At 50.3% G+C, this 15806-nt stretch overlaps 1 protein-coding gene across 1 annotated transcript in view; it reads left to right on the top strand.

The window, feature by feature from the left end:
• The window catches only part of ZNF618 (zinc finger protein 618), a 123669-nt gene that overhangs the window by 27989 nt on the left and 79874 nt on the right, over positions 1–15806 (top strand). Inside the window, exon 2 of the mRNA XM_010835192.1 lies at positions 528–593. Within this exon, the coding sequence (XP_010833494.1) occupies positions 528–593 (66 nt within the window). The remainder of the gene's footprint in view (positions 1–527; positions 594–15806) is intronic.

The raw sequence follows: 15806 nt of genomic DNA, 5'->3' as shown, positions 1-15806 counted from the left end.
CCAGAATTTCATGATTTCTGAAGATTTCATTTGGTTAGCCTTATCTCCCCACCTCCCACCCCCCAAATAAACGCGATTACAACCCAGCATTCCTTTGCCTCCCTGGCCTTGCAGGGTTGGGGCACAGCCTGTTTTAACATAATAAGATTTTCCCCCTCCAGTCGGTAGGAATAAATCTGTGGCTACTGTTTTATTGGAAATCCCAGCTGAAAATAAAAATGGTGCAATTCAATCTCAGATTTAGCTGGTTACTTACTTTTCACTGAGTCCCAGGAGCTCTGTGGTTGCTGGGTTTATGTTGGCAGTGGGTGCTCGGCTGGGTTTAAAGGCCAAGCAGATTGGTGTTGGAGGGTGGGGTCGGGGGATGGCTGTCCTGACCTCCTCTTGCCACTGGGGGCAGATTTTTCCAGCCTGGAGGAATGGAGCAGGGGGTGGTGGCCCGCTCACCCCTCTGAAAGCTGGTGTTTGAGTGGGAGCTTGGTAGGGTACAGTGGGTAGCCTCTGTGTCTTCCTCTTGGCTGATGTAGGTGTTCTGGATTTCCTTCGCAGGCTGACGGAGCCAGTGCAGCTGGAAGGAAAAGCGCGGCAAGCAGGTATGCCCCCCTCCCTTGCCCTCTGCCGCACTCCCCTTTCCTTCATCCCTGGTCGCTTGGCCAACAACCACCTCTGTCTGGTCATCACCTACCACCTGAAAGAATGGATGGTCCAGGCCAGCCCCCTTTGCTGAGAAGTAGCCATACTTCCCTGGAGGACATGGAGCTGTGAGTAACACTTCCCAGCCCTCCTGGTGCCCTCTGTGGGCACCTGTGACTGGAATCTAAGGATGACTCAATGCTGAACTGGCCTTGGCTGCTCAAGTTAGCGGAGACTTGGGGGTGAAGTGCAAGACTGGGCAGGAGGACCTGGGGTTGAATCCCATCTCGACTGCCTCATCGTGAACTCCAAGGGTGCCCAGGCTAGTCTGGAATTCATTGGCCTGACTTTGGTCCTGTGCTCCTCCCCTAAGCCCGTCCCTCCAAATCAGGAGGGTGGAATAGTCTGCTTAGCCAGACCTCACCCTTGGAGCTGGCAGGGGACGGCGGAAGGGTGGTCCCCAAAGGAGAGCGGGAATGTTGTGACCGAAGATAGGGGGAAAGCAACCCTGGACAGGCCCGTGGAGTAGACGTCTATCACCAGGGGTGCTGGCAGACACTCGCTTGCTATAAACGTCGGTGCTCTTCCATTGGATAGAGCAGCTGGGGTGGCCAGATGACCTTTATTTAGGGCATTGATGGCAAGAAGAAGGCAAGGGACAGCCTAGAGAGAAGGCTTCCCAGGCCACATCCACAAAATGTAGGACAGGCTCTAGGATTACCTACTGGAGCTGGGTGTGCCAAGCACAGGAGTATGCCCTTCAGCTCATGGAACACTGGTTCTTTAAATGTTAATAGATTTTTATGGGGTTGGGGGAAGGGTTCTTTGGCCAAATAATTTGAAGAATGGCAAGTCAAAGTCCGCAGATTTCTTTGCTGTGGAACTTTCCAAAGCATTTCACATGCTAGGGTACTTGCTTGAGAGCATCGGAGAGAGAGAGAGGAGAATGACATGTTTCTCAAACTTACTTAACTATGGCATGCTTTTATTGAAGTCTGTCCCCTGGAGCTAGTGTTCCTTGTAATGTGCTTTGGGAAACCATGGGAGAAGAAGGGGAGGGTGCTCAGCTCTGTGTTTCAGGGAGATCACCCTGGCCCCCATTTGCAGGATGGATTGGAGACGGCTCGAAAGGAGGCATTGACACCAGGCTGGAGATCAGTGTAACCCACCCAAGCCAGCATGGCCTGGCTTCCACCCACCTCCCTGGTCTTCTCGTATGTCTCCTCCTTGCTCAGTCTGTTTTAGCTACCCTGACCCTCTAACTCTGTAAACCAGGGGTTGCCCATCTTTACCTATAAAGGGTCAGATAGCCCTTCACACTCCACAGGCCACAGGTCACTGTGGCACCTCTGCCAGCATAATCCAGAAACCGCCACAGATGACACGTAAATCACGAGTGCCCATAGTTTGCCAGCTCCTGGCCGGAGAGTCTTTGCAACCGCTGTTCCTCTGCCTGGGATGCTCTTCTCCCCACTCTTTCCATGACCCTTTCACCCTCTAGGTCCCAACCCCATCCTCCCCTCTGAGACGCCTTCTCTGAGCCCCTCCAGCCCCACCTGTGGCCTGTGTCGCTTGTGGCCTGTTTCGCTCTTCACTTACTCCTCGTATTTGTGTGCTTTTCTCTGCTTCTCAAGTGCCAGCTCCAGAGGCCACTTCTGTCTTGTTCAGTGCCCTGGGCTGATCCCCAGCCAGCACTCAGTGAGTGTTTATGGGATGGGTACCCTGAATGAGGTGGGAGAAGCTGGGATAGTGTAGGGGCAGGGAGTGCGGGTTAGATTGAAGGGCTGAACAGTCGAGCTTGGGCTTGGAGATCCAGACAGTGACTCATGTAGCCAGTGGCTGCCCAGTGCCCTTGTATTTCTCTCCTGGGCCCCTGAGATGAGAATCTTGTGTAAGAACAGTGTATGAGGCTATGGCTTGTGGGGTAGCGAGAGTCCCTAGACTGCCAGTGCCTGGACATGCTTCCTAGATCTGAATGTCAGGACTAAAAGGGGCCTTGGGCTTTGTCTAGTCACTCCCTTCACTGAACACATGGGGAGAAGAGACCCTGCTCAGGGTCATGTGCTGAGTGAGTGGCAGTATCAGGCCTTGGCCCTCCCTAAGCTGGTGCTCTGTCCACTTATTGATTCTGTACTCAAGTGAGGGTCTAGCCAGCTGCCTCCACCGCCCTCTCTTGTTCATTGAACACCTGCTAGGTTAGACCCAGTACTCTGTGCTATGGACTCAGATGGATTAGATGCTAATTTATCCATCCAACAGACATTTGGGCACCTGCTCCATGGCAGGCACCATTCAAAGTGCTGGGTCTGCAACAGTGAACACATTTCCCTTCTTTCCTCATCGCTTGTATGTATGTGTGGCCCTTGCCCTCACTCTCTAATGCACGGATCTCTCCCAGGCCACCGTCTCTGCCTAGCGACCTGAGAACAGCAGATGGGTTTCCCCACAGTGCTCACAGGTGCCTGAAGCTCTATATTGTGTCTTATCGGCCCAAGGATGTAGTGAGTGCTGAGATCAGCTAGAGATGCCTGGCCTGGTCAGGGGAGGCGGGAGGTGGCCTGTGTGCCGTCTGTTTGCTCTCCCTGATTAACCTATATCTGCATACACTTAGTGATGGAGCCCCCTGTGACTACCACAGTGCCAGAGCATACACCAGAAAGAGTCAGCCCAGACCTTACTGCATGACTTGCGATGCAGAGAAAAAAATTCTAAAAATAACTACCATTTAGTCAGGCTCTGAGCTAAGTGATTTACATTTATTAAACAATATAATCTTTATGAGGCTTCCCTGGTAGCTCAGCTTGTAAAGAATCTGCATGCAATGCAGGAGACCCTGTGGCTCAATTCCTGGTTTGGGAAGATCTCCTGGAGAAGAGATAGTCTATACCCACTCCAGTATTCTTGGGCTTCCCTGGTGGCTCAGAGGGTAAAGAATCTGCCTGCAGTGAGGGAGACCTGCGTTTGATCCCTGGGTCGGGAAGATCCCCTGGAAGAGGGAATGGCTACCCACTCCAGTGCTGTCGCCTGGAGAATCCCATGGACAGAGGAGCCTGGCGGGCTATAGTCCATGGGGTTGCAAAGACTCAGACACGACTGAGCAACTAAACACAGCACGGCCCGTAATCTTTATCACGGTTCTGTGAAGGATGATCTTATTATTCCCACTTTACTACCAAAGCTGCCGAGGCCCAGAGAGGTATGTACACAGTTGGAAGTGAGCGGCACAGCCAGGGTCCTACCCGGGTCTGACTCTTCTGACGCAGATGCCTCACCACCATGCCCTCCTGCTGCTGTAGGAAGTGATCAATTTACCGAGTTTAGAGGAGCCTGTGAGGGGACCAGGGCTGGGCCGTCGGCTGGAGTCTTGTCCAGAAGGCGGGGCCTCAGAAGGAGTTTATATTGATTCTGTCATTAAAGCTAATAGAGCATCTTTGAAAGACCAGAGCAGTGTTATTGTCGAGTGACCCAGCAATCAGTGTAAGAAGTGAGTTCTGCATTAAATGTCCAGAGAACATTAACATACCCCTAAGCTGATGCCGCTGGTGAATTTGACTCTTGGACAGAGGAGCCTGGTGGGCTACAGTCCATGGGGTTGCAAAGATAGTCAGGCATGACTGAGCCCAGATATTGGGTTAGATGGGCCAGATAGGGTTAAGAGTCTTGGATGCTTTGTGGAGCATTAGACTCATGCAGTCCCGGCTTCAGATGGAGAGACTAAAGCCCGAGGCTCCCCGAAGTCAAGAGTGAGGCTGGATGGTCCTGGTTGGGACTGACCTTGAAGGACCTGTGACTCTCTGACCTCCGCTCCAAGCTGTGCCATGCACGCTGTGTTATCACACCAGGGTCTGCTTTCGTCCCAGCGCCTTCCTTTTGGCCCAGAACACCTCATGTTGTTCCTTCTCCAGAGGGCCTCTGGCTAAACCCCAAAAGCAACAGCATGGGCTGCTAAGGAATTAGTGTTAAATTGAGGGGGACAAGGAGAGGTGGTGTTTCTGATCCTAGGAGACGACTGCTGGTGGTTTGGTTTACTTCCCTGTAACCCAGCCTGGGTCGGTTTTACAAGACCAGTGATCTCAGCACTTGAGGTTAATGCTAACCTGGTGTGCAGGTTACAGATCACGTAGCCCAGTGCATTTAAACCTCATTTATTCTAAGAGGCGTGGAGGGCTATGGGGCCTTAACTGTAGAAAATTCTGACATTCTGAATGGAGTTTTCATAGTCAAATAAATGTAGCTTCAGCCTTGCTGTAATGAAGAATTAGGGCCCCCTTTTTTCTGTCAGTTGAAGGTTTTTAGTGTTGGAAGGACTTTGTCGATAATCTGGTCCAGCCCTTTCATCTGGAGATAAGGCAGGCCAGGGATAGAGGCGGTGAGGGACTCGTTTGTTTGCCATGTGTACCAGTTGCCTAACAAGTGATCCAGGCCGTATAGACAGGGAGACTGGGGTGGAGGAGAAGGTGATAAGACCAAGGATCATTCATTCATTCCACAAACACTTACTGAGTGCCTGCTAAGTACTAGGGTCTGACCCTGGTGCTGTAAATACAGTGGCGAACAAAACAGAAATCCCTGGTCTTGTGGAGCTCACATTCTTGTGGGAATGGAGGAGACATAAATACTGAAACTACATCGTCTGTCATATGGTAAGAAGTGCTTTGGGGGAAGGGCAGAGAGGGAGATTGGGAAAGTCAGAAGGAGTATTGCATCAACAAGAAGGTGATGTTTGAACAGAGATTTGAAGGAAATGAGGGACTGAGTCAAGCGGTCATTTGGGGAAGTGCATTCTAGGCAGAGAGGACAGTAGGTGCAAAGGCCCTGGGCAGAAGTGCGCATAATGTGTTGGAGCAACCACAGGGAGACTGACATGGCTCACAGGGCCTTGGGGACTTTTGTCAGGACTTTGGCCTTTACCCTGTGTGAAATGGGGAACCATTGGGGGTTTTGAGCAGAGGAGTGACATGATTTGGTTTTAAAAGGATCATTCTGTCTGCCAGAAGAATAAACTGCAAGGGGCAAGATGTTAAAGAGGTACTGCCAAAAGCTCAGGACAGGCAGGACCCTAGACAGTAGGCTTGGAGGGGAGTGTCTGAAAGGCCATGTTTTTCAGGCCTGAGGAATTCATTTCAGCACAGCATTTTGTGAGTCCTGCATTCAAAATGCACAGCCTTCTGCTTGGTCCTGGGAGAGCCCCGGAGTGGAACAGGATGGTCCCTGTGGCTCCCACTTTGCATGCCTGGTCTGTGGGGCATCTCACTCACCCCCTCTCTGAGCCCACACTGCCTGGGTTCAGATCCTGGCACCACCTACTGTCTGGTTGTATGACCTTAGGCTAGTTACCTGACCTCAGTTTCCTCATCTGTAAAATGGGGAGTTATATTCATACTGCCCTCATAGTGGTGTGGATGAGGATCAGGTGCACTAATGATGGTATGTAGGGACTTCCCTGGTGGTCCAGTGGCTAAGACCCCATGCTCCTAATGCCGGGGGCCTGAGTTTGATCCCTGGTCGGGGAAACAGATCCCACATGCCGCAGCTAAAAGATGCTACATGCCACAACTTAAAAAGAAAAAAGATCCTGTATGCCGCAAGAAAGCCCTGGCACAGGCAAATAATTTTTTTTTAAGTGGCATTATACCTTAGCCCAATGCCTGGCCTGTAGTAGATTTTCGGTAAATGCTTGTTTTTATTGCCACCGTCACTGCAGTGCTGGATTCCATTCCCAGGAGGAGGGGACAGTGGGTGGCAGTTGACTTCTCATAGAGCCTGGACATCAGAGGGAGCCTGGAGGTGGGGATGACTGTGGGTGTGGAACTTGTGTTTGAGGGCCCACCATGATCCACTTCCTGTGTCCTGCAGTTTGTGTATCTCAAGTGACCCTCCAGGGTCCCTCTGAGGCACCAGTTGGCATCTCTCCTTCTCACAGGGCCTGAGAAATAGACTTGTTCATGGTCAACCAAATAATCAGATGGCTTTGGGCCTCACTGGGTCTTGTCCTTTAAGCCAAGGTCCGCCCCCCGCCACCCCCCACCATGGACAGTTAAATCTCATAAGCACATGTGTATGGATGTGTAATTGTTTTCAAATAATAGCTTCTTTTTATTTAGCATTTTTGGCTTTCAGCAGGAAAATTAAAGTAGCCCTGAACAAATTAACCTTATTTGCACAAAATTCCATAGTACCAGTAGGCCTGATGCTGGTCAGTGACCAGGATGGTATTAGCAGAATGAATTATATGAGAACCAGCTCTGGGTATGTTTTAGTCAGGTGCCATCTTTATCCTGGGGGCTTCCCTGGTGGCTCAGATGGTAAAGCGTCTGTCTGCAATGTGGGAGACCCAGGTTCGATCCCTGTGTGGGGAAGATTCCCTGGAGAAGGAAATGGCAACCCACTCCAGAATCCTTGCCTGGAGAATCCTATGGACAGAGGAGCCTGGTCGGCTACAGTCCATGGGGCCACAGAGTTGTAAACGACTGAGCGACTTCACTTTCACTTTTCAGTCTTTGTCTTGACTGTAGGTTTCTGATCCTGTAATTAGAACTCATTTGATTTCCAGAAATGTGTGTTCTCACCTTACTAAACTTGGGACCAGGGTTTGGCTATAAAAATCATAAATTGCAGGCTGGCTGTAAGGGTTCATCTCCTTCCTCCAAGGGGGCTCCTTGCTTTTCTGGTGGGCAGAGTTCACTGTGCTTAATCAGTTACTGTTAACTGCACAAATAAGGCAGATGCAGGAAAATTCAGACATCCTTAGGATTGTCCTCTGGAGATGGCCACAGAAATGCAAACTGCAAGTCATATGTATCAAAAATGGTGAATCCTTTTTCCAAATGGCCCTGTGGTTCTCAAGCTTGGAGTGGCCCAGCAATGGGAAGCGATTGGGGTCTCTCGGGAACCCGGACTCTGTCTAACCACCCAGCTCGAGTTTCCCACCTGTGCTCCTTGAGCATATTTAAGAAAGTTCTCATGAAGCTGCAGTTACCAGTACAGAGCATCTGAAAGTCTTGTCTTGTCCTGAAGAAACTCAGTCTTGAGAATGGAACCAGGATGATATGACCGGGTTGCTTCTCAAAAACTCCCCCTGTTTTAAAATTTATTTGATGGTGCCAGGTCTTAGTTGTGGCAATTGGGATCTAGTTCCCTGACCAGGGACCGAACCCGGGCCCCCTGCATTGGGAGTACGGAGTCTAAGCCCCTGGATCGCCAGGGAAGTCCCTCGAGCCCTTTAATGACAAAAGCCCTCAATCTGAGAAAGCAACCCTAGAGACGTCCGCAGCCTCGCTGTTTATATCGTTCTCCTCACCCTCGGCTTCCGCCGCCTCCAGGTTTCACACAAACCACGATGGTTAAGAGCGTGGGCACATCACACCCACCACCCTGATCACACCACCTTCCCTGTGAGCCTGTCCACATGTGTGCCCACCCCTCCCTCCTCTTCACTGCAGATGTGTGCAGGGGCCCCTACCCTCCATTCCTTTGGTTTTCGCAGGGGCCCCTACCCTCCATTCCTTTGGTTTTCACAGGGGCTAAGCATTCCTCTCCTACCTTCAGTTATGAGTTCTCCACCTGTGACCTAAGAATTCCCCTTTTCCACAGTTGGACCACACTTTTCGTGTTTTGCCTGACAAGCACTTGGTAGAGACAGGAGAAGAGAACTAACAGCTACTGAGCCCCACTAGGTGTCTGGTGCCGTGCTGGGCACCTTATGAACATCTCTGTGCTTTAATCTTCTAAATAACCCTTCGAGGTTAGTGCTTACACATCAGGAAAGAGAGGTGTGTACAGGTTAGGAAGCTTGGCAACAGCCCGCACACCTAGTTTATCATCTTCAAACGCCTTGGGGAGACTGGATTGTGTATTGAGGAGTCTCGTTTGTGTATCCGGGGGCAGCACACCTCTGGACAGTGAGGGACCAGGCTTGGGTGTTCATAGTAGGGCGCATGGATGGAGCTGGCTATGCATTCCAGATCCCAGACAAGGTCATCAGCTGATCTGGTGGGTGGAGAGCAGAGGGGTGGAGGCCAGATGTAGTGCCAGGATGGGGCAAGCACGGTGGAGGGACGGCAGAGCTTTCTAAGCAGCTGGGCAGCTCCTGGCATCAGTTGTCAAGGTGGGCAGGAGAGAAGGGGTGCGGTCCTGTCGGGAGGCCTCTTTACATTTCATGCCAAGGTGAATGGCCAGGGGTGTTGGGCATCAGTGATCGAGGCTAAGTCACAACCTCGGTAGGAAGTAACATTGATGGGAGAGGGGTGTAGTCTCTGTTTATACAGCCAGTGTGAGAGCCTAGGTGTAGCCTTACTCTTCAGGTTGAGTCACCTGCTCCCCGGGGTCTGTGTAGGACACCATGGGTGCCCTGGAAGGTACAGGACAGTGGACATAGGCTCCTATGTGGCCTCCCCTTCCCCACCTGCCGTCGAGGGCATTCTAAGTGGGTGAGAATTCCTGAGTCTGCAGAGTCCCAAAAGTCATGTAGGGAGAGTCATAGCAAGGCGGGTCTTTAGAGAGCAGTGCTCATTGCTAGCTGATATGTGTCATACCGTGGACCGACCCATTGGAAAACACAGTCAGCGCCTCTGTGTAAGATACTGTTAATAGCAACTCTTATTACTGACCTGGGCCAACCTTCCATGTGCCATGACTCCCTTGAAAGAAGCTTCCAGCTTTCCCCGGAGGGCCCCACCTGCTAAATGTTGGAGTTTGTGACTTGACAGCCGTTGCTCAAGACTCCTGCTCTTCTCTATTTTAAGTTTAAATTAACCAGGGAATTAACTCTTAATATTTAAGTCTTCACGCTGTCTTTCCGAGCTGCGGTATTACCCAGCGTTGTGGCTGACTGACAGCCATACATTGAAGAAAATTAAGTGCCTAAAAATTAATTCAGACTAATGATATATTTATGCATTGTAGGATATTTTGAATTTCTAGACTGTTAAGAGTTGTTTAATAGGTTAATAGTTTTTAATCTATTAATCTAATCTTTCCTACTTGACTATTTATTAAAATATTTCAGTGATTCATGACAGAAGTGGATAATTCTGAGGGTTATTAAGGCATGGGTGATGCCGTGAAGATGAGGATCACGGGTGGAATAGTAAATATAGCTGCCTCAGTACTGGGGTTTGCAGCAACTGGGGTTTTGCTGTAGGTTCTTTCTCTTTTGACCCTTCCAGGTTCGTAGTGAAGCTGTGACCTTTATCCTCATGATTTCTGTTCTTGTGGCTGAAAACAGGAAACTTTTTACATTCAAAGGACAAGTGTGAACACATCCGCCCTTCTGGGGCACATCAAGGAGAGCTGAAGGTCAGCGCTGAACAGAGCCCACGCACCTTTCTCTGTGGCAGAGATGGGCCCTCCATTTCTTTGTTTTCTTGCATTTCCGTGTTTTCTGTTTTTAGTGTTGAGCATGTGCCTGTTTGGCCAAGATACTAAAGATACGGTAGGAGACAAGGAAATGCACATGTTCCCCATCTCTTGGAGCTTCCGGTCATTCAGTCTTGTATTTCTTCATTCATTCAACAAGGGTTTTTATTATTTTCTCTAGGAAAAAAAAAACCCAGAAATCATCCAGATGATGTTTTAAAAAAGTCCAAGGATTGGAGTCAGACAGACCTGGTTGAATCCTGCTTCTGTCACTAGAAAGCTGTGTGACCATGAGAAAGTCACTCTGTTTCTCTGATCCTCGGTTTTTTTTATTTGTGAAACAAAATGACCTGCCGCGTAAGGCATTGTGAAGAGCAAGGAGGTGGTACTTGCGTACAGCCTGCAGCAGCGCTGGCCCCCTGGCCCCTGCTAGACGCCTGGTGTGTCCTGGCTGCCCTGTGATTGTATCATTGCATCAGCATCTCCTCCACTCCGCATGCTGGCGTTCTTACATCTGGCTGTTTACTGCTTGCATCATTGCTGACATCTGCCAGGGTCCACACACAGGGGTACAGAAAGCAGTGGGGTAGAGCCACAGGGAATTGGCAGTGAGACTCGGACCCAGACCTTCTTAGAAGCAGAGGGGGTATTCCCAGAGCCACTGGTCTGAGGCTGCAGGCTCCTTTGTGGGTATCACCCTGAGACTTCAGTGCCCTACCCCTGCCCAATGGCCTGAATCAGCCAATGAAAGATATAAGAGTGCCCCTGCATCTTCAGGGGCTGGTGTCAATTTGTAATACCAGATCATCACCCTGTCCACCTTGAACTTGCATGTTATATCAGTTCAGTTCAGTTGCTCAGTCGTGTCCGACTCTTTGCGACCCCATGAACCACAGCGCTCCAGGCCTCCCTGTCCATCACCAACTCCCGGAGTCTACCCAAACCCATGTCCATCAAGTCGGTGATGCAATCCAACCGTCTCATCCTCTGTCATCCCCTTCTCCTCCTGCATCAGGGTATTTTCAAATGAGTCAGCGCTTCACATCAGGTAGCCAAAGTATTGGAGCTTCAGCTTCAGCATCAGTCCTTCCAATGAATATCCAGGACTGATTTCCTTTATCAATAGTATCTCAAAACTGGAGGGAAAAAAAAGTCATGGTGTCAGAGCATTGCTAAGGCTGCCCTGTTGGCATTTCAGAAAGTAAGAAGAGCTTGTTGCATTCAAGAAAATTTCCACCGGCAAGGATGAAGATAAGACTGACAATTCAGGAAGAAGCTTCACTTATTCAGAACTTTGGCTCCAATGAAACATCTCCAGCTCGTGTTCTCCCGAGGGCCAGATGGGTGGGACGTTGCTGCCTTCAGTTTTGGGTGTCAGCTGAAGCAGTCCAGACATCGACAGTTCTTTTGAGGGGTGGGGAGAGGGAGACGCCTCAAAGGCCACGTTGCATTGACCTTTGCAAGGTTCGTTCTTGGCTCCTTAGGTGAGCAGGCGTTGACTGATCACCTCGCCCATACCAGGCAGCACTGCGAGTGACAGCCAACTGAGGAGATAGGGTCCGTGTCCTCTTGTAGCTCTCGTTCTAGCTGGGGAGACATTGAAGAGGACGAGCAGTAACGAGTGTTAAATGAGTGCAGGGGAAATACTGAGCAGAACACGTAGGGCAGGGAAGGGATGTGGATGTTTGAATGAAGACCTGGAGGAGGGGAGAACCGGCCAGGGGCATCTGGGGACCGGGAGAGTATTCAGAAAGAGCGAAGAGCAGATGCAAAGGCTTGAGGCAGGAGCCTACCTCACCTGCTCAGGGGACAGGGAGGAGGCTTCTGTGGCCCCCCGGGGAGGAAACAGGAGGGACAGGGTTAGCAGATGAAGTCAGTGGGCACTTGAGGCATGTCTCAGAGCCCTGAGGGTTGAAGCAAGGACTCTGGCTACTACTCTGGGTGAGATTCAGAACCGTAAGTGGGTTTTGAGCCAAGGAATGACGTGAGCTGACCCAGCCAGGATAGGAACAGGGAGACGGGCTGTGAGAATATTACAGCAAGACAAGAGAGAGGGGGAAGGCAGCTTGATGAGAGTGGTGCCGGTGGGCTGGTAAGCAGTGGTCGGCTTCTGGACATGTTCTGAAGGTGGGGTTGATAGGATTTGCGGGTAGACTGATGAGTAGGGAGTGCGAGGGAAGAGACGAGGATGGTCCCAGAGTGGTGGAATTGTACTAACCGAAATGGACAAGACTGCCGTTAACCGATGACTGTGTCCTTGGCTGCAGGGTTTAGCTGGAAGAGTGCTGGGATTGGAGTCAGGAGAATTTCCTGACTTGGGGGAAGGGCCACAGCCGCAGCTCAGTTTGGACCTGTAAACAGGGTTGCCTGCCTGTTAGGCATCCAGGTGGAGGTGTCCACCGGGCAGTTGTTCAGGCAGGTCTGGAGCTCAGGGAGAGGTCCAGGCTAGAGATAGGATTTGCAGTTCATCATCACATAGTTCATATGTAAAAGCATGAATCTAGGTGCAATCATGTGGGAAGTGAGTATGAAGAGGCTTTCCAACTTATCCTTGGGACAGGTTGACATGGAAAGGTTGGTTGGTGAAGAGGAATCCCCAGAAGAAACAGGAGTGGCTAGAAGGTGAGAGGCCCACGGGAAGGCCCAGAGCATAGTGAGTAAAGAGTTGGAGGAGAAGAGAGGGGAGCTCGTTAAAGGCTGCCGATAGAGTTGAATTCAGTCAGGACCGAGTAGGGACTGTTGGACCTAAGAGCTTGGAGGTCCTGGGAGGCCTGGGAAAGAACTGCTCTGGTGGAATGGGGGTGGAGGGCAGGAACCTCACTGGACCTGGAAAGCATTGCTGAGGAGGAGCCTCCCAATATCTGCAGATAATGGTCATTTGTGCTCCAATTATTGGTAGGTGGGCAGCTGGGTAGAACCGGAAGACTAGGTCAGTGGTCAGCCTATGCAGCAGGGTACACACGGCCCCTGACATCATGGCTGGATGTGTGTTAATTCATTTAACACCGCATGCATTCATAGAGAGTGTTGTGTTTAAGTGCAGCTTGAGGCCAATGAGTGGAGTCTTTTAATGAGGTTTTATTCTAGAGAGAGTTAACCAAGTCATTACTTACACCCTGTGATTAGAGATCCCTCACCACCAGCTTTAGCATTATTTCAGTGGCTAAAGTACCAGAGGAAATAAGCAGTGGCCTTTGGTGAAGGTGGAGTGGCCCTGAGGCTGAGCCTTGCGGCAGAGACAGGAGACATGCACACCTGTGGGGCAGAGGTCTGGCCTCCACCAGGGCCTTGGACATCTCAGACTCCAGCTCACTCATCATCAGATGGGAAAACTGACTCGAGTAGGGGCAGGACAGAAGTCCAGTGTGCTGAGGACTTCTCATGACCCCTAAGACTTGCTAGAATTTTAAGTGCTAGCATTTGTGGTGGGATGATGTAGAAACTCCACCCAGAAAGAACTTTGGTTGACTCCTGGGCATCTGGCATCGCTGGGACTCTTCCTTCAACATGGCCAGAAATGGCATTTGTCTCTGGGCCTCCAGTCCACTGAGAAGTTGTTTGGTGGCTCTCTTGCAGGGCTCAGTGGGAACGACTCTAGGACAGAAGTTGCAATAATTGTTCTCAGATTCATTGCTGGAGGTTGTGTGTCCTTGGGCACACCGTTCATTATACATCGTGTTGATGAGTCTGTCCTGTGCAGCAGGCCCCAGGCTGGGGCTGGATGTGGAGTGGGGAGGGACAGATATGGGCCCAGCCCTCTGCTATGGCTCCCTGTCTGGCCACAGGGCGCTCGTGAGCGCCAGATGTGATGGGGTGGATATGAGCAGCGAACCATCTGCTAATACCCAGAGGAAGCGGTTTGTTTCTGAAACCTCCCTGGGCAGGCGTGTGGGCACATTGACTGACCAGATCAGACCCGGCCATGGGGATGAGTAAGAACAAAGCAAAAGAAAACTTTGGGACTGACGGAAGCCATGGGTTTGCAAAGTTAACTGCTTTGGGGCTGTGTCTTCTTATTTAGTCACGTGTAGTGTATTAGTTTGGAGAAGGAAATGGCAACCCACTCCAGTATTCTTGCCTGGAGAATCCCAGGGACGGGGGAGCCTGGTGGGCTGCCGTCTGTGGGGTCGCACAGAGTCGGACACGACTGAAGTGACTCAGCAGCAGCAGCAGCAGCAGTGTATTAGTTTCCTGTAGCTGCTGTAACAAATACAACAAACTGAGTAGCTTAATACAAGAGAAATTCGATCTCTCACTGTTCTGGAGGCCAGAAGTCTGAAACCAGGTCTACACCAGGGTCACACACCGTCTGGAGGTTCTGGGGGCAGATCTACTCTGCCTCTCCAACTTCAGGTGGCTGCAGCATCCCTTGGCTTGTGGCCACATCTGTCCAATCTGTGGTTCTCCTGCCTTCTCATCTTCTCTGTATTGTCCCCTCTTCTGTCTGTCAGATCCCACCTGTGTCTCTGATAAGGGCACTTGTCATTGCACGTAGAGCCCACCCAGAGAATCCAGGACAGTCTTGTCTCAAGATCCTGAAATGAATTACATCTGCAAAGAGCCCTCTCCCAAATGAGTTCACATTCACAGATTCCGGGGATTAGGTCATAGGTCTATCTTTTGGCTTCCCCAGTGACTCAGGCAGTAAAGAATCTGCCTGCAGCAGGAGACCTGGGTTTGATCCTTGAGTTGGGAAGATCCCCTAGAGGAGGGCATGGCTACCCACTCCAATATTCTTGCCTAGAGAGTCCCATGCACAGAGGAGCCTGGCGGGCTACAGTCCACAGGGTCACAAAGAACGGGACACCACTGAACGATTAACCCTTTCTGTCTTTTGGAGGGGCCACCATTTACCCATTCCCCCCCACCCCCCACCACCACCACTAAAAGCAAAGTTGTAGGTATCAGAGACAGATAAAGTGGTGTTCCTGGAGGCCTACTCACCACCATCCTTGTAATTCAGGCCCCATGGTTGCTTTTGGGCCATCACTCTGGAACCCCTAGGCCTTCAAGGATCACACTTTGAGAACCTTCACCTTAGTGAAAGGCCAGGTGCCTTAGGGAATTCCTTGGGTAGGGACCTGCTTGGTTTGGCTCCTATCCTGGCATTCTGGCCTGAGCTAGTGACCACAGACAGCATGTACTTACTGAGAAATATCCTTTTAGTGCCTGACTTTAGATTTTATGTTGAAGTGTGACTTGGGTTAAATATAAAATTCATAGCATATCTTGAGCAACTATTTTGTAGTTATCTATATATAAATCTATTTTACAGCGACACAAATAGAATAGATTATGGAGTGTCAGCATGTAGATAGATTCCAAGTGCTTTTTCACTAATATACCTAATGATTCGTGCTGAGAATATCCAAGGGCTCCACTGTACATTTAAATGGATATAATTAAAATAATGAGCTCTATTTTAAAAAATGATATATGAAAAAAAATTTTTAAAGAAGTTTGAAAGAGCTGCACCACTAATTCAAAGTGATATAAGGACTTCTGCAATTCCATTGATATGAGGACACCTAATTAAATGTAAAGCATCCAAGAAAAGCAACATTTGGGCTTGTAAATCTAAATTGTGAAGCCAGAGGAAGAGAAGTCCCCATGTTCTCAGTGTAGCGTGGGCTTGGGGGTGTTGCCTTTAAGGGAGTGGATGGTTGTGTGCCCTTGTGCCCGTGGGCGAGACAATGGCTGATGTAGCTCCTGGTGTAAGAGTCACTCATGCCAGGTGGCGGGGGGAGGGGTGCCTTCAGAGGTGGGGGTCTAACTCCATCCCAAGCAATCAGGGAAGGCTTCCTGGAGGCAGTGAT

The sequence above is a fragment of the Bison bison genome, unplaced genomic scaffold (assembly GCF_000754665.1).
Source record: "Bison bison bison isolate TAMUID 2011002044 unplaced genomic scaffold, Bison_UMD1.0 scf7180017864039, whole genome shotgun sequence".
Taxonomy (NCBI): Eukaryota; Metazoa; Chordata; class Mammalia; order Artiodactyla; family Bovidae; genus Bison; species Bison bison.
This window is presented reverse-complemented; position numbering and strand designations above follow the sequence as displayed.